The sequence below is a fragment of the Lissotriton vulgaris genome, chromosome 8, assembly GCF_964263255.1.
Source record: "Lissotriton vulgaris chromosome 8, aLisVul1.2, whole genome shotgun sequence".
Lineage (NCBI taxonomy): Eukaryota > Metazoa > Chordata > Amphibia > Caudata > Salamandridae > Lissotriton > Lissotriton vulgaris.
Window position 1 is genome coordinate 328,705,498 of NC_141696.1, and position 18,090 is coordinate 328,723,587.

The 18,090-nt window shown below is 43.5% G+C and overlaps 2 protein-coding genes across 3 annotated transcripts in view; one reads left to right on the forward strand and one right to left on the reverse strand.

The window, feature by feature from the left end:
* Positions 1-9,236, reverse strand: part of CHD1L (chromodomain helicase DNA binding protein 1 like) — a 392,592-nt gene extending 383,356 nt beyond the window's left edge. Inside the window, exon 1 of one of the 2 annotated variants that reach the window (XM_086934085.1) lies at positions 9,028-9,236. In XM_086934085.1, coding sequence (XP_086790211.1) covers positions 9,028-9,118 — 91 coding nt within the window. In that variant the 5' untranslated portion in view covers positions 9,119-9,236. The remainder of the gene's footprint in view (positions 1-9,027) is intronic. The other variant, XM_086934086.1, reaches the window with a different exon arrangement.
* A 400-nt stretch (positions 9,237-9,636) lies between these two features.
* Positions 9,637-18,090, forward strand: part of SFT2D2 (SFT2 domain containing 2) — a 136,059-nt gene continuing 127,605 nt past the window's right edge. Inside the window, exon 1 of the mRNA XM_086934087.1 lies at positions 9,637-9,865. Coding sequence (XP_086790213.1) covers positions 9,800-9,865 — 66 coding nt within the window. The 5' untranslated portion in view covers positions 9,637-9,799. The remainder of the gene's footprint in view (positions 9,866-18,090) is intronic.

Sequence of the window (18,090 nt, forward strand, 5' to 3'; positions counted from 1 at the left end):
GGGGGCTTTTCCCCCCTGCAGCGTTGAAATTACAAATTCCGCATCCTTATTTAGGAATAGGTCCTCCTTACAAAAAACCATAGGGATTGGTTCTGTGGCCACTATATCCCTGCACTCAGCATACTGGGGTTTAAAATACTCGACCCACAATGTCTCATCGACATTGTTGTCGGGATTTTTGGGGGCGCCCCCTCTTCCCCATTTCACAATTTTCCAGAAAGCTCTGGAATCCTTTTGCCCTGAAGCCTCAAGTAGCTCCTCCCAGTACTCCTCTTCCCACAGCTTCTTGGCCTGTCGGATACTATTGTTATAGTGTTTCCTGGTGGCTCTAATAGAGGCCTTGTCCCTGCTTTTAAGTGCTCTGCCCAACTCCAGCCTAGCTACCCTACACTGTTTGTTAAACCAAGATGCCAATGTGAATGGTGCTTTTCTATTGGTCTTCAATGGCTTACTAAAGTGCGGTTTTATCAAAGAGAAGAATGTGTCATGTATATTAGTTATTTGGACAGAGCCAGGTAATACAAGATCTGCCTTTTCCATGGCGGCAATAGCATTACCTACCTCCATGTTAATAGACTCCAAGGTGGCCAAATTGGCCAGGACATATGGCCATTTCACCCTTCTTGAGTCGTTGGCCATAACAGATATGCTCCCACTACCTGACACTAGGTTTGCCCGTGCGGCCCTCCACCATGAGTGGGAGACACAGACGGGGTTATGATCACTTTCAACTCTCCCCACAATTTCCATGTCACCCACGCCACACCATAGCTCAAGACTACAGATGACATAGTCAATCCTGCTTTTGTTATATCCATTGTCAAATGTGGAATTACCACATTGGTCACTTTTTGTCCTGCCATTAAGGGCCCTCAGTCCATGCTCCAAACATAACGCATTCAGTGACAAGATATCTTTTGTCCACCGCTTCACGGGTAGGAGGTTTAGACTTGGGATGCCCCAAAGGGCATCTTCCTCTAGTCCTATTGGGTATGCAGTGTTTTCTAGAGGCTCAAATGTCCTATTCAAATCACCAGCCAAAATTACTCTATTTCCAAGTGACTGGGATTCAAGGGAGGCAGATAGAACTTCTAAGGTGGCAGAATTACCAAGACTCTTGCCCCTTGCATATATGTTGTAAATGTCTATCGTGCCACCCTTGCCTACGGATAATCTCAATAATTGTATATCCTTGCAACCTAGATCGATCATTTTTACTTTTACATTTGAATTTTGCTTAATCCAAACTGCGAGGCCTCCCTTGGGTCTACCCCTGGGGCCTCTCGTTGCTGGGATACAAAAATTTAAATACCCCGGGAAATGGATTGGATCACAGGCCCACGTCTCTTGAAATAAACACATTTCAAACCCACTTACAAAATCAATCCAATGCTGTGACAGCAGTCTAGCCCCCAGCCCCGCTATATTCCATGACAAAAGACTCTCCAGGGTGTTTTCTGTACTAATCCCCTTTACGTTGGGTGCCGTGGGCGGCAAATCAACCTGCATCCCACAGTCCCAATCCTCACTTAAAACAGTATCTACACAATTTGCATCTGAACCCTCCTTGGTGCAAATGGTAGTTGGGAGGGCTGGTTCACCCACACGCCCCTCCGAACATGCAATAATGCCCCCATCCCTCACATTCACCACTTCGAAATTTGTGCTCGTTTCATCAACATGGGGTATCAATATTACATCAGAGATACTTCCCCCATCCATTTCTTCTTCCAAACGTAGTTGTTCAACTGGTCTCTGTCAACATCCCCACCCCGTCTGCCCCTGCCCATTGAAGGGGTTGAATGCCTGAATGTAACAATTATTTGGTCTGACTATGGGAGCAGCAGGGAGGCCAGCCTCAGCCCAGGTACAGGGACTAGGTCTCGGTTGCTCCCTGCAGCCCCCTGGGTAGGTCATTGGTCTGGGGTAAAAGAAAGTGAGGTCCACAACCCCTATCCCACCAATATTTATGTTCCAACCCGGTCCCGTAATCAGCCCCACAACCCTTGGATCCTGAAAGTTAATTATAATACACTCCCCCCCCTGTTTTTTTAAGGTGTTCCCTATCCAATTGACCCTTCTAGCCCCAATTATCAGGCCATCCACACCCCCTGGCAATGGTCTATTAACAGAGAGCCAATGCATGGCCTTGTTTTTTAGCATGTCATAAGTTTCTCTCTGGCCCTCCGTTAAGGGTGGGACGTTAGTAAGGATAGCCACATATGGGTAGGAGTCCGGGGTGAGCTGTACTGGCGGGATCCTAGTGGGCAGTTTAGATATTTGGGTCTTTGATTGTGCTGGTTCTGGGGGATCACATCTCTGTGTAAGGCTGTTTTCCACTGTCACACAAGTATAGTATGAATAGCGACAAAAACAACGAAAATGAAAAAGACCGGGCCCAGCCCAGCCTACCTCAGCCACTGAGGGCCACAGAGGGCCCGCCCTTTGCCCGGGCTTCGCCCGGCGTCCCGCGAGACGAGGGTGACGCCGTATTTCTGCGCCTCCTGGCGCGAAACTGACGCGGCTGGTGCCGCTAGGGATGCTGGGGATGGTAGTTTTCCTGCCCCTGCGCCGCGCTCCACTCGTCGGTTCTGCCTCTGCAGATGAGGGTTCAGGGAGCGGGAGGCGGGCGGGCAAAAACGCAGTTTTGCTGGTCCCTGCAGCAGCGTTCAGCGAATATGTTTTTACTTACAGAGTACTGCTAATAAGGCTTATGGTCTTATCTAGTTGTACGAAGGAACAGTGGTGCCAGTCAACTAGAAGACTGTTAGTCATCCAGTCTACTTAATCTTAATACGTGTATTAGAGTTCCAGCAGTGTTGAAGTGTATATGTGAACGTATCTTATACATATGAAGTAATTAAAATGATGTACCTCTTTGCCTTTTAAAATGTAACAACTGGTGTAACCAATCCAAAAAACAACAGCCATATGCCTAAAGTCTGTTAACCACCCCACCCTTGTCAATCTATGTACTGTTGTCGTGGGTATTTAAAAGGTTTCTGATCAAAACAATGGTGAAGTCAAATAAATAAAAAAAATAAGGAAGCACTTTTAAAGTCTCCAGATGTTACGAATGGTATTCCAAAGACTCAATCCTTATAAATTATGAGTTCCGAGTCTAAATGTTTTGAACCTAGTTGGGTGAGGCTGGTATCATAATCCTGTTTGTTAATGAGTCTTTAAGTGGTTAGATAGCATTTGGCACAACCATCCATGGATGTGTGGATTTTGCAAAGAGACTTACGTTGTGGTAACTCTTTAACCAGCAGCCAGTGGAGTGACCTAAGAGCAGGAGTGATAGGATCACTGCATCTGAGTCCACATATAAGCCCGGCAGCATTGTGTTAGACTCGTTGCCATTTGTCAAGGTTTTTCATGGGGAGAATCCTTAATAATACTGTTGACAGGCTGACCAATGAGTGGGAAAGGCATTTCTTATGAACAATAAGAGTTGGAAAGCGGTCTTGGTTTTGCATTCTTGTGAGGGATTAAAGAAGATTTTGTTATAAAGCAAGACACTTAAGTTGCATACCTACAGAGCTGGTATTGGGTGTGAGATCACATATTAGGCAAAAAGAGTGGTCAAGGGGCCATGGTGATCAAGAGTAGACACCCACTTTGTTGCTTCTTGCCATTTTAACTTCAAATATTCCTTACTCCTGATTCCCTTAACTGTTTCTTTTTTCCATTTTTGAAAGGGGGTACTGATTAAATATTTCTCTTTTTTACTAAATTGGTTTGAGATAGTTTTTTTTTGTTCTGCTCTAACCATTTAACACAATTTCTGTGAGATGGGCCTGAAACCTTGTTCAAACGCAGGCAGGTGCAATCAGGGGTTTTATCGATGAAACTTGTTTTACTTTACTTAACAAGGCTCTGAATTATTACTTGGTGGGAGTTCTTACCCTGCTCTAAGCCCTTACACTACAGCAGGATCATACTGTTAATAGTCAAATAGGATTCATGTTGATCATTTTTTTTATGTTTCGGGTTGTGTGACACAAAGACCATTATCTTTTGGGGGGTTCCACAGGGATTGATTTTCTACCATTATTTAGGGTCAGCTAAGGGTCTTAAATTGGTTCTCCGATCAAGGATACAGAAAGGCACTGACATTCCATCTGTTCTCTTTTGGCCTCTGGTCGCAGTAGCAGATTTATTACTAGAGACTTACAGAGTAATAGCATGCTGGCTGCCCTACAGAAAGGGCCTTAAAAAACAGTCTGAGAGATCACTCCAATGGTTGTCCACCCAGCCAATCTGCTCTTATGGTAGTGAATCCCACCTGTTTTGTTGGAAAATCCATTAGCTTTCACTTATTTGAACCTATAACTGTGTGAGACTGAACGTCGGCGAGTGAGTGCATATAACATTATGCATTGCAGCCAGTGCTGGAATTGGAAAAACTTCACTCCAGGACCCCATGAAATTAGAGGTCAAGGTGTGGCAGAGGAAAGTGGGTGGAGTAACGAGGGGTGGAGCTAGAAAGGAAGAGTCTGACAGTTAACTTATGAATTTATTTTAAAAAATATGGCTCCCGCCCAATGATACTCCAACACAAGGAAGGCTGGTGACCCTTTAATTCAGGCCTTTATTTTGGGCCCAGCTGGCAGGTAAAAAAGCTCCCTCCTACCTGCACTTTGCTGCTCTGAATGGAATGCAAACAATGTGCAGGTACTGCTGAATTGTATCCCGGAATCAGAAAATGACACCATAAGAATTTTTTTTTCTCTGAGCCCAGAATTAGCTGCTGGATCGGGCAAGATCCCAGTACCTTTTCAACACCTTTTGCACCCCATACCGGTTTTTCATAATTCCATCACAATTCTTCACCAAACCACACGCTGTGTGCCTTTAATCTGGTCTGTGTATGTGGTGAGTGCATAATCAGCCATATCTGCAATGAGCGCTTAGAAAGAACCCCCATTTTGATGATACTGTCACCCGTTACCATGAGCCTGCAATAAATCAATAGAGGATTGGTGTGACATAAAGACTTTGCAAAAGTACATTTCAACAAGAACAGTTGTGAAATTGACTTCATGCTTTGTCATTTTCAGGGTGTAGAAAAAAGTTATAACCGAGTTGTGTTTTTAGTTCAGAATAATTTTATTGAATTTTCAAAAGAGAAGTAACAAAGATAGACAATACAAAAAAGTATATACATGCGTAATGAGATTTAAGTAATGGAGTAATGCAATTTCTTAATAAATTACCATTAAGCAATAGTAAAAAAACAAAATATCAGTCAATCAAGGGGAAAATAAAAATTCATGATGATGAAGGAGTCGGATAGAGGGGAAGTGCGTAATATGTCATCTTATAAGAACTATAGAGTGACTATTAACATATAAACATTGAGTATGTAACTATTGTGCAAATAAGTAAAATAATAGTAAACAATATAATTATAACAATAAATATGAATCTATAGGTGACCAGAAGGAATGATAAGAAACTGAGTTATGAGTAAGACCATGTAATGATAATTGAGCACCTCTTCTTGTAAAGACAATCCAAGACCGCCAGGCATGTACTGAGAGAGAAGAAGCGTCTTTCCAACAAAAAGTGACTGATTTTAAAGCAGCAGAAATTAAAAAATTAAACAACTTTGCTTCAGAATCCTTAAGAGGATGTGTAAGTACAACTGATTTACATATTAACAATTTATAAGAGAGAGCATCTTGAATAGGCAATATTTTCAATATAACATCCCAAACTTCAGTCCAAAATTTTAAAATGATTGAGCAATCAAATAACATGTGACGTAAGGAGCCAGTATGCATCTTACAGTGCCAACAAATATCTAAGGGAAGTAATTTAGCACGACGCAGACGCAGTGGAGACCATAAGGAGTTAAACAAAATATATGCATTTGTCCGATAGAGAGACACTGGCAACCAACCCGAAATGCTATTGAGCCATATAATTTTCCATGAGTCATCAGAAAGGGAAGTGGAAAGTTCAGAGTTCCAAAACGTTGAAATCATAGTAATATTGGAACCCATGGAAACAGCAAATCTCTTGTATAGAATAGAAACAGCATATGATGATTTAGAAACAACATGAAGATAAATGGATAAATCAGTTGCAATTGTAGAAGGAATACCATTTGGAAACGAGTCTAAAATGGAGTTGCATAAAAATTGATATTTAACCAAATCAGTAGTAGGCAAGTTAAAATTCAATCTCAATGTATCAAAAGGAATAAAAGCATCATCACCGAGTTGTGTTTTTAAAATTAAAACAGACTCTGCAACAAAAAATGTCAATGATGCTCACTTTCCACCTGATTGTTAAGCTGTTTAGTGAGAGTTTATGTCCATGGTGCTCGCTGTTGAAATGTCTTAAGTGAGAAAAAAACTACTACAGACTTATAGCTCGTTGCTGAGGGCTATGCAGGTTGTTAAAGGCCCTGAACTTGAGTTACAGGCCCTCACCGAGGACGAGGGCCTATAACAAGGGAGAAGGTCTTTAACAACTGGCATAACCATAGGCAGAAGGGCTACTAGAACATTCCACCCACTAAGAGTAGAATGTTCTAAATTAAAAAGGGAGAAACAAAGACAAACATTGGAATGTTGGGGCAGAAGGCTTATGACAGCCATTATAAGTCCAGAGCCATTCCACTGTCTTCAATGGAGCTCTCAACATTCCAATGTTGTAAATGGAGTTAGAAAATTGGAATGTTGAGAGCTCCATTTAAGACAATAGAGTAGCTCCGGGCTTATAATGGCTGGTATAAGCCCAGAGCTCCAACATTTCAATGTTTGTCTTAATGTTTCTACCTTTTAAGTTTAGAGCATTCTACCCTTAGTGGGTGAAATGTTCTAATAGCCCATCTGCCTGGGGCTATATCGGTTGTTAAATGCCCTCTCCCTTGTTACAGGCCCACGCCTGAAGCGCAGCCCTATAAATAGGGTTCAGGGCCTTTAACAACTGGCATCGGCCTTACAGCGGGCTAGAAGGCTATAATTAAGGCTCCCTGTTTTCAGTTTTTACAGATTTTTACAGATAAATACAGATGGAAAACAATAATACAGAAAATTGTGCTCCTTTGAAGTGACTCACAGTCCTGTCTCTGACGAATTATAGGCCAGCAGCTGAGCATATGGAAAGGATAGGAAATTAAAAAACAAGAAGAAATTTCTTTAAATAATTTCTTTAAATTATGGCATGTGTCAACGTACTTTATGGTATAATGGTATAATGCTACTATTTACCAGTGGATGTATTGTTAGTAATATTTGACAGCTTAAATAGCTAAAACATGCCAAAGTATGAGTGCATGTCTATCAGTTAAATAAATATACAAATGTACAGTTTTTCAACTTCATTTATACGTAAAGCACAAAAGAAATATAGATAAATACAGATAGAATGGCCCAAAAATAAATATGGATAAATACAGACAGAACTGTTACAAAAATAAATACCATAAGACCAGGAGCTCTTGTTATTATACAAGCACTGCATGTGACGGTGAAAATGCCTGGAAGAGCGAGTCAGTGAACATGGGTGAGCGGGTTCAGAGTAAGACAGTGCTGCGGCCCCTCGCGGCGGAATACCTGGCTTTCACCTTGCGGATACCCTGCTGGGTTTATCTCTCAGGGGAATACCAGGACGGGTTCCCTAAGCAAGCGCTTAGAAACCACTCGGTGATTTGCGCTATATAAATTCCTGTACATTTACATTGCAGTGTTTGAATGACATTAGTAACGTTCAGGGACTCGGCAACTATTCTGCGTTCCAATCAGGTAATTATAAATGATGGAATTTTGGAGCACTGTTTCACACACATACTAGGGGGCATATTTATGAGCTCTGTTGCTTCGCTCTTGCATGAGGCAACAAGGTCAAAGAGTGAAACAACTTAAAAATGAGGTTTATGAAGCAACGTAAGGCCATCTTACAAGGCTTTGAGTGGCTTCTTAAATCTCGAGTAAACCAACGTAGCTAACTGAGCCAGGGAGGCATTCCATCAGCATTGCTTGGGTATTCCCACACAACTCCTATGGTGTTTGACGCATTCCCAGATTTACCAGAACTGGTAGACCTGGGAATGTGCCAAAAAGATACGCCTTCCAGGAGAGGTGTAATGAGGAGAAATAGCTTGTTGCTTCCTCTTTCCATGTGTGCTGAATTCTGGAGTACACATTGGTAGAGGAATATGCCTCTCAGGATTGTTTTGTGCAGGAAGATGTCCGTCCCATACACAGAAACAATCCTGCATGCAACACAGGCACCCTTGCACTATGGTGCAAGGTGTTGGTGCTAGGCAGCCAAAACAGCGCAGAGGAAAAGGCAGGAATTTGCTGCAAGCTGGGCAATATAGGCAGTGGTGCACTTAAAACTCCACCACTACTAGAGAGGAAGGTAATAAATAGCTCGTGTTTTGGCACTGTTTACGATTATGTTAAATTTTTTTGGGTGAGATTTATAAAGCTGAACTCGACCCGAAGGGATTGGAGCGCTTTACATGAACACAGTTACGTTACGTTACACAAGGACACACTCATTCTATCATTAAATTCATCAATTTCGGTTTAAAAGGAGATCTAGAACATGTATTGCAAAAGGCCTTGTTGATAGGGAAAGCAAGGAAACGAAATGGGTCCAGACTGATTGTGGCCAATTCCGAAGTAAATTAGAATTTCTCGAATACGGTTTGTATGTTTGGAGATCATTTTTAGAACATTTACTACATTTAAAGTAATTCCAAATTCTCATATGCCTGGTGAATAGAGTGTGTTGAACTGTGGCACCGTTTTTAACTAATATTCGACACTTAAGTTAGTTTCGGGATAACGAAGTTTCTCCCAGATTATTTTATTCAGAGGTGTCTGGATGTATCCTATGTCATTTGAAAGTTGGTTCGTGCACAGTAAGGAAATAAAATCATGCATCGGCAAGAAAATAAATTCAATTATTTGTGCTCATGGTTATTACTTTAGAGGTGTGAATAACGATAAGACGCTACACCGGGTATGCAAGGACAGCACACACAGCCATCTCTACACTGACCTGTCAACCCCCAGTCACGCAGTGCCCTCTCTGTGATAGCGCCAGCTTTTGATTTCTGTTTACTGCACCCGGACGCTGTATCACTGGCCATCGCCTATTCACCCTCTCCACAAGTCGCACCAAAACTTCCGGGCACACATGAGATATCAAGTGCAAAATGTAACCAGCAAAAACTGTACTTCACGTCCCTTCCTTCCTTAAACCCACCTGCGCGGCTGTACGTCACAAGGAACAGTCTGCAGTTGTTACTGCAAATCTGACGGCCATCTTGAAGAGATGCCATTCCGTGTAAAACGAATTAGTAGAAACAAAATATTTACACAGTAAAATCAAAAAGAATACGACAATGCACTCGGAATTTTGTTAAATAAATGTATGTACAAAACAGATGCATCCACTTAACATAAGTAGAGAAACCAAGTTAATATTTAACCATTAGTATACCATGTGCTGGACGAATATAACTGTTTCGTATAAATTAACATTTTATTTAGCAGTGCTTTCTTCAATTGAACTTTTTACGGCAACACTACAGAGCAGACACTATTTTGAGGGGCTCGCCATAACTCCGCAAAAGCCAGTATAGTTAAGCACATTTTGTCCGTCTTCACTGTTCCTGTTTATTGAACTCCAGCAACAAATACCAAGACGCCCAAGTGACGTCATGATACCAAGGTCCCGCTGTTGACTAGGCGGAATCAACCTGTTGCAAGATAGCAAGAGGCAGAGCCCACCAAGTTTGCACATTTGCGGGCATCGTCGAAGTGCTGGGATGGATAAGCTAAAGTCTGTGCTTAGCGGGCAGGACTATGAGGAGGACCGCGGTGGTATGACCGAGGTGAGCTCTATGGAAGTAGTATTTACACCCGATTGCCCGGGAGCACGATGTAAGGCACTCGCGCGCCCCAAGGCTCAAGCAATTGCGCATGAGCGGACGTTCTGTTTAATGTGCAGTAACACTGTATAGCAACATTGTATAGTATCACAGGGTCCCCGCCTATATTTCCCACCCCCAAGCTGCGGCGCAGCATGGGTAACTGGCCGCATTTATTACACATTCACTGTCACTCTTTGACGTTGATCCGAAAAAGAAAAGAACTTCCATTTTGCCAACTCTCGTCGACTTAGTGGATAACCGGGGTTTGCCGTCTAAGTAATTGTGGCTCACTGTTTATTAAAAAATGATTTTTATTTGGAAGAACTAAGACTGCAGACTTAAATGCCATTTATTTTGTGTTCAAATCATTTGTATTGAAAACACAAATACAAAGGAAAATACATACATAAAATAAAGGAAGAAAAGAAAGAAATGAAATATCAATAATAATGGGTCCGAATCAAATAGTACATACATGTTAATCATTACATACATGCGGACGTACTCAAGTACCTGTTAATTGAAATCCATGGCTACATGGAGGCCACAGGATGTGAAAACAGCAGTGAACATATATATATATATATATATATATATATATATATATATATACCAGGAGTGATATAAATAAGCAGGATGGTATCATACAAAGGGATTAGATAATCATTATAGCCTACACCTTCACAGTAATGGCGATAACATTTAGTTACATATATTGCCACAGTAGGTTGAATTCATGGAGGGTCAAATGAGAATGATGAGGCGTCTAGGGATTTCCAGAGTTTCCGGTGAGACTTACGCCATGGAGAGGTATGAAGTGCCGGCTTGTCCGCACCTCTCAGGAAGGACAGCCATTCTTGCCAAGTACTAAAAGATACATCTTTAGCGTTTTTCTATTTGCACAATATGACTTTACAGGCTAAGGTGAGCAAGAGGTCCATCAAGTGTCGATCGTTAGCATTGACAAGTGCTGGATCCAGGACGCCTAATAAAATATATGAAAGTTTCCTGGGAGGATAGATGCTAAAAATGTGACCTATACATTTGTAAACTCTATCCCAATATAGCTGTAAGGTGGGACAGGTGAAAAGCATGTGAGCGAGGTCTCCGACTGCAGAGTTACAGTTCCAACATGTTGAACTATCGGTTAGGCGAAGTTTAAAAAGTTTTTCCGGAGTCCAGTATGACCTATTGAGTAACATATACTTAGTCTGTGTGGAATAGTGGATATTTTATTCGAGAAGGCTGTGCTATATATTTTATCCCATTCAAATGAGATATTTGTGGAGTTGGGTTCGGATTCCCATTTGGCCTCGTTTTGTTTATGCATCTTCCTTGGGTTAGGCAAAAGGAGTTTATATATTCTGGAGACGGTGTGACCTGCTTTCAGTAATAGTGATAATTGAGAAGCTAATGATGGATCATAGGGTTTAATAGAACGTGTTGAGAGGAGAGCTTTCAATTTTAGAAAGTCAGAAAGTCATTAAAATCCATGGGGGTTAAATTGTGTTGGCTCTGAAGGATTGAGAAAGGTAACGGGTGAGGCCCTACATAGAGGTCTTTTACTAGGTTTATTCCTTTTTGAGACCAGAGTTCCCAGTAGAGCATACAACCTTTAATCCTTAAAGAGGGATTTCGCCAAAAAGGGGTCAAATTAGACTTATTTACTTTTAATTTATAAAGGTGGTCTATTCGTAGGACAGCTCTTTTGGTATTAAGGAGAACATATTGTGAGTGAGGGAGGTGGGAAAGGTTCATGGTGAGAAGGGCCGATAAAGGCATTTTATTGAAGGACTGGGTTCTTTTGGACCCAGCGGTGCCAGGGCACAACACCTGAAACCTTCGTGGGTAACCTGCTCCGGCGTACAAGTCACAGAGACACGGGACACTTCCTTCGGCGTCAAAGAGTCAAGGTTTATTTACTGCAGGGAACACAGAAGTCACAGGAAGTACATCGAGTGTAGTTCGGGGAGACTGCTTCAAATTGGTATTGTGGATCGCTCCTTTTATACAGTTTTTACCCATAGGCTAACATGATACACAATAGTTTACAACCCGGTTCCCACATTTAGCTCTCAGAGGGGTCGCTTTGGTCACTTTGAAACACACAAAGTCCGGAACATAAGTGCGGAAACATTTGGCGGTTCCCAACTGTAAAAACCCATCTTCCCACCACTAGCAAATTCCAATCAGCAGTAAAGTAGATCGAAATAGGAACGAAGACAGGTGCAGAGGAAGACGGAGACAGTGGGGAGATCGGAAAGGGTGTAAAAGGGGAGGTGTCGGGAAGCACGAGATACAGGCATCAAAGGGACGTGCCTAATGAGATGCACGGCTGAGACAATAAGCCCGTGCGGCAAGATGAGCCTCGAGCGGCGCCACCTGCCTTACAGCAGCAACCCCCTCGTCATAAAGACACTTTCAAAGAACATGTGTCTTCCGCAGATATCTTGGGAGTCCCAGGGTCGCGAAGCGGACAGCGTCCGTTCGCTGGCTACTTGAGGGCAAGAGACAAAATGGATGCCGTATCTAAGATGGAACCCGTGGGTACAGATAAGAAACCCACATAACAAACGAACGGTTTAAGTTAGCACAGCGAAACTGCGCACACTTACTAAACTCGTCATTTGCGGTTCATAGATACCAGACTCGACCATATTCGTGCGAGTCGAAAACACCACTTACAATTGTCACGGAACCTCAGACGCTCCTTTTGCCCTCATGTAGGCAAGCACTAGTCGGAATCATATTCGATATTCATCAGACCATCAAGATGTCGTTGTAGCATAGCTCTGTCCAACCGAGTCCCCTTGGTAACAGATGGTTGTCTCATACACGTTGTAGCACAGAGGCCACATAAGGCAGGACCACACTGTACGCAAAGGCAACACGTGAACAGGAACACTACCACAACCCCGATGATCATCAGAATCTTCCAACCCCAAGTCGACATCAGGCCCCAAAACCAACCAAGTAGCGTCCAATCCCCTACATCCACGTGTATGGATTCGGAGATCTTATGCAACTTCGAGATGGCTTGATAGACAGTAGGAGCATTATCTGGAATGAAAATGCAACAGCTCGAATGGATCACTTTACATACCCCACCGCGATCTGCCAAGACGACATCTAAAACCATACGGTTTTGTAACGTCATAAGTCTCTCCGCCTGAAGTTCTGTGGTGATATTACCAAGGGCACTGGCAGTAACATTAGCTGTCGATTCTACCACTCGAGTCAAATGTCTCAGGTTCCTACTATTAACCATAGGTCCCCAAAACGGGAGGAAACCCTTGAAAAAGTCTCCTGCCTCTTGACCGGCAGTATCCTCTTCGCTAATTACGCCTCGTACAACTCTAGTCTTATGATAATCGGCATCTACAGTAAACGTCGGAGGCAACAGATTTGCAATGAAACATGAGCCCATGAAGTCTGCGGGCAACCATGTATATGCACGATCATGACAGATAAAGTACGTACCCTTGGCAGCCAGAAACACAGGGGACGGGGACATTGGCAGAACGTAACTTTCAATGCAAGCACTTGCTCCAAGTGAGGCTTGCGAACCACGACCCACAAGACAAAGATTACCAGTGTGGGGTACGACCCATATTGGAAGCGAGCTTTTAAGCTGCTTTTCATTAGTGAACATACTATATTCCCCTCTACTTAGGACCCTATAGGCTTGTACTTCTTCTTTAGGGATAAGAAAAGGATCATGGATCTCATCTTCCATATCCTCTATTGCCATCGATAGCAGCCTCTGATACGAGGTAGGACCAGAGTTGGGGGAACGTTGTTCTTGAGTGGGGTGGAAACCCAGTGCGCTTCGAAACATTGTTTGGAATGCTCGAGCTGACCCTTGGGAACTATACGGTAACACCAGATATGGAATTCCCTTACCCGTAGTATGTGGCATCAACCCACACACCCAACAATTAGTAGTGTTAACCACTAACTGATGCTGATGGAGGAGCTGAATAAAGGAATTGTTGCGGAATTCTACACGTCTAGCCTGTTCGTGTTCCGGTAATATATGAAAGGAATGAGGAGAAACAGTAGTAGTAGAAGTAAGGTTAGGGTAAGGAGTAGGAGTAGGGGTAGCAAGTAAGAAGTAAGACATAGTGTAATACACCCCACCCGCCAAAAATGCAGAAGCAGTCAAAAACAATACGAACAATTGAAATACAAAACATTTAGTACGACTGAGTTTCTGCAGCTTGACTCTGTATGCCTGAGCTCCTTCCAAATCATTCAGCTTCGAAAATGCCATTTTCCCTACGACCGTCCGCAACGTTTCTTGACGCACTGCGTTCTGTGCAGCAATAGTCAATCCCCAGGAGTTCCTAGGAACCGACGGCCTTTAACCTAGCGTCAAGACCTACTGTCCAGAAGGAAGTACGCGCGCGGCCCTACGGCCCTCAATACACAATGTATTTATTTAGCACAATATTTCTCAGCTGTGGAAGGAAAAAGATACAAAAAGTAGCTTGGTATATGTACAAAACAAGTTTCGATGATACAAATGTTCAAAATTGATCAGGGGAAACGAGGATATTGCAGTTATCAATTTCAGCAAAACAAGAAAATTTTATTTGTCCTTAATGTGAGAACGCAAAGAATATCGATGTTTCCCGGGACGTGTCTGCTCGTCGAACAAAGGATCCGTTGAAGAGACAGCGTCCTGCTGATCAATTGGTTGAGCTGGTCTTGAGTCTTTTGCTGACAAATGTTCAACAGTGGCTTTCTGCTGCGCTGAGGGTTCTCCAACAAGCTGTGCGTCGCTAAAAGGTACAAACACCGGCAATGTTTCTGCTTCTATTAACGCAATGCCTTTCCTCACCCACGGGTCTGCCGGCAAAGGAATAGGGACTCGCTTACAATGGGTAGCATGTACCCAGTTCTTCCGCCCCTCAAGACGAACGGCAGTCCTCGTGGCCAGGAGCACCTGGTAAGGTCCAACAAAGCGGGGGTCCAGATTCTTTTTGCGTGAGAAGTTACGGGTAACTACCCAATCTCCAGGCTGGAGCTGGTGGCCTGGACCCTCCGTCTGCGTCGGCAAGGCGTCGTAAACCTGTTGATGAATTAACCTCAGTTTAGCAGTCAAGTCATGTAAGTAGTCAATCAACATCGGATACTCAAGATCAGTGAATATTCCTGGCCTAGGAACCCCCCACACATTCGCAGGACGGCCGAACACTATTTCATAGGGGCTAAGCCCTATTCGGGAGTGTACAGTCGCCCTAGTTGACAGTAATGCTAGAGGCAAAGCGTCAGGCCACGAAAGTCCGGTCGTAGCCTGAATCTTCGCTAGTTTTAGTTTAAGGGTGCCATTGTACCCTTCAACCAATCCAGCTGACTGGGGATGATTGGCGCTGTGGAATTTTTGATTAATTCCAAGGCCCTTACACACACTCTTCATCACACTTCCAACAAACTCACTTCCGTTATCTGACCACACGACTCTAGGCATTCCGTACCGAGGAAAGTATTCCTTCAGTAGGATTTTCGCAGTAGACAAAGCAGTATTATCTTTGAGGGGATAGGCCTCGATCCATCGGGAGAATGCGCAAACCACAACCAAAACGTATTTCAGGTTATTGCATCTCTCCATATGGATGAAGTCCAATTGGATCACCTCAAAGGGATACGAAGGAGGAGCAAAACTGCCAGGGGGAGTTGGGGTTCCTTTGCCAGGATTGTACATTATACACACCATACAATTCTTCACCAAACGTTCAGCACACTTCGTAATACCATCATTCTTCCACACATCAGCCAACAACTTGCAAATACCTTTCGCACTAATATGTGCTAACCCGTGTGCCATTGTCACAACGGCCAGTACATACGCATCAGGCAACATCCATCTTTTCTGATCCGACAAATCAATCCAGCAACCATTCGCATCCAATCTTCCCGTACTTTCTTTCCACTTCGTCTTTTCAGTCTCGGTGGCCTCATTCTGTATTGCTTTCACACTCTCTATGGTATTTTCACACATACTTGATTCTGCAGGCCACCTAACCGAACTCGTCACATACATTCGAGTGCTAAGGTTCCGGGCAGTCTCCTTAGCAATCTCATCTGCAAACGCATTACCACGACCAACATCATCCGTCACTTTACGATGCGCACTACACTTAACAATTGCAACCTGTGCAGGCAAAGTCAATGCATCCAAAAGATCGTTCACAAGCTGGCCATGCTGTATTTTCGTGCCATGTGACGTGAAGAAACCACGTTCTCGCCACAATCGTCCAAAACTATGCGCTACACCGAAAGCATACTGGCTATCGGTGTACACATTCACACGTTTCCCTTTTGCTAACACACATGCTCTAGTAAGAGCAATCAGCTCTGCAGCTTGGGCAGAATTCTGATTCAATCTCGCAGTCTCAACAACAGTATTCAACGTTACAACAGCATAAGCGGTAGTCACATCGCCATTCGGTAACTTAAAACATGACCCATCCACATACAGGGTGCCGTCAGGGTCTTCCAATGGGGTGTTTTTAAGGTCCACTCGACCTTTTGTTTCCTCCTCTGTCCGCAAGTAACAGTCATGTTCTGCTACTTCATCTGACTCTGCACTAATGGGTAACAAAGTTGCCGGATTTAGGACATTACAACGTTTTATCTGAATATGGCTTGCCAAGAGCGTCAATTCGTACCCAGATAACCTCGCACTCGTCAAGTGCTGAGTTTTCGTTCGATTCAAAAGAGTATCGACTGCATGCGGAACCATCACCGTGAGCATATTATCCATGACCAATCCTGCTGATTGTCGGATGGAGACCGCAGCTGCCGCAGTTGCTCTCAAACAACTCGGCAATGCTCTAGCTACTGGGTCTAAGGTCGAGGAAAAATATGCACATGGACGTTGCTTACCACCAAAAGGTTGCGTTAAGACACTCAAAGCACAACCTTCCCTCTCGTGAACATATAATGTGAACGGCTTGCTGTAATCAGGGGTACCTAACACAGGAGCCGAACACAATGAATCACGTAATTCAGAAAAACTTTTCTGACATTCTTCCGTCCATGGTAAAGGAGTTGAAACATCCTTGCACGTAAGAGCCACCAATGGTTTCGCTAGCAATGAAAAATTAGGAATCCACTGCCTACAGTACGACGTGATACCTAGAAAGGCACGCACATCTCTTTGGGTTTGTGGCACAGCCATGCGCGCAATCGCTGCAATTCTCTCTGGGGTCAATCTCCTTCCCTCCTTTGACAATAAGTGACCTAGATAGGTTACTTCTTGACAACAATATTGGAGTTTAGAAGGTGACACCTTGTGATTTAACTCACAGAGATGTTGCAGCAACGATACCGTAGCAATTTTGCAAATGTCCTGAGTATCAGCAGCCACCAATAAGTCGTCGACGTATTGGATTAAAGCCGCACCAACCGGCAACCTAAACGCATCCAGTTGACCCTTCAAAGCTTGACTGTAAATCGATGGACTTTCACAGTAGCCCTGAGGAGCGCGTTTGAAGCGGAAGCTACGTCCACCAAGAGAGAAACCGAAAAGGTCCCTGCTCTCTTCGGCAATCGGAATGCTGAAAAACGCATTTTTCAAATCAATCACCGAAAACCATGAAGCAGTAGCCGGAATCAGAGTCAGTAGCGCCGTGATGTCAGGCACAACAGGGAATTGAGGAACCACAATTTTATTTACCTCCCGTAAATCGATAACAAAACGATAAACAGGCGGTTTGGTAGGATCAGTACGTTTAAGAATGGGCAGTACAGGGCTATTGCACACGTTTCCTCGAGTTTCTTCGATGACATCTTTCTCGATCAAATCATAGATGATCGCTAACAAAGCTCGTTCACCATCAAGGGAGATACGGTATTGGGGAATACGTGGCAATCGCACATTGGATTTCAACTGAACAACATAAGGGGAGATATCAAGTAGGCCCACATCATTTGGACCCGTCGCCCACAAAGACGCAGGAAGAGAATCCAATTCCGGTGGAAGCTTATCGAGGGACAAATACATGGGAGAGACTACTCTCTCTCCTAACGTAAGCTTTACACCCGCAGGAGAACAATACAAAGTTGCATACAAACGTTTAAGCAAATCCAGACCCAAAAGATTTTCGCCACAGCCAGTGGTTAAAATCAACGGAGCTTCGAGCTCACGAGGCCCAATTTTAAGGGGCAAAGGGCGTGAA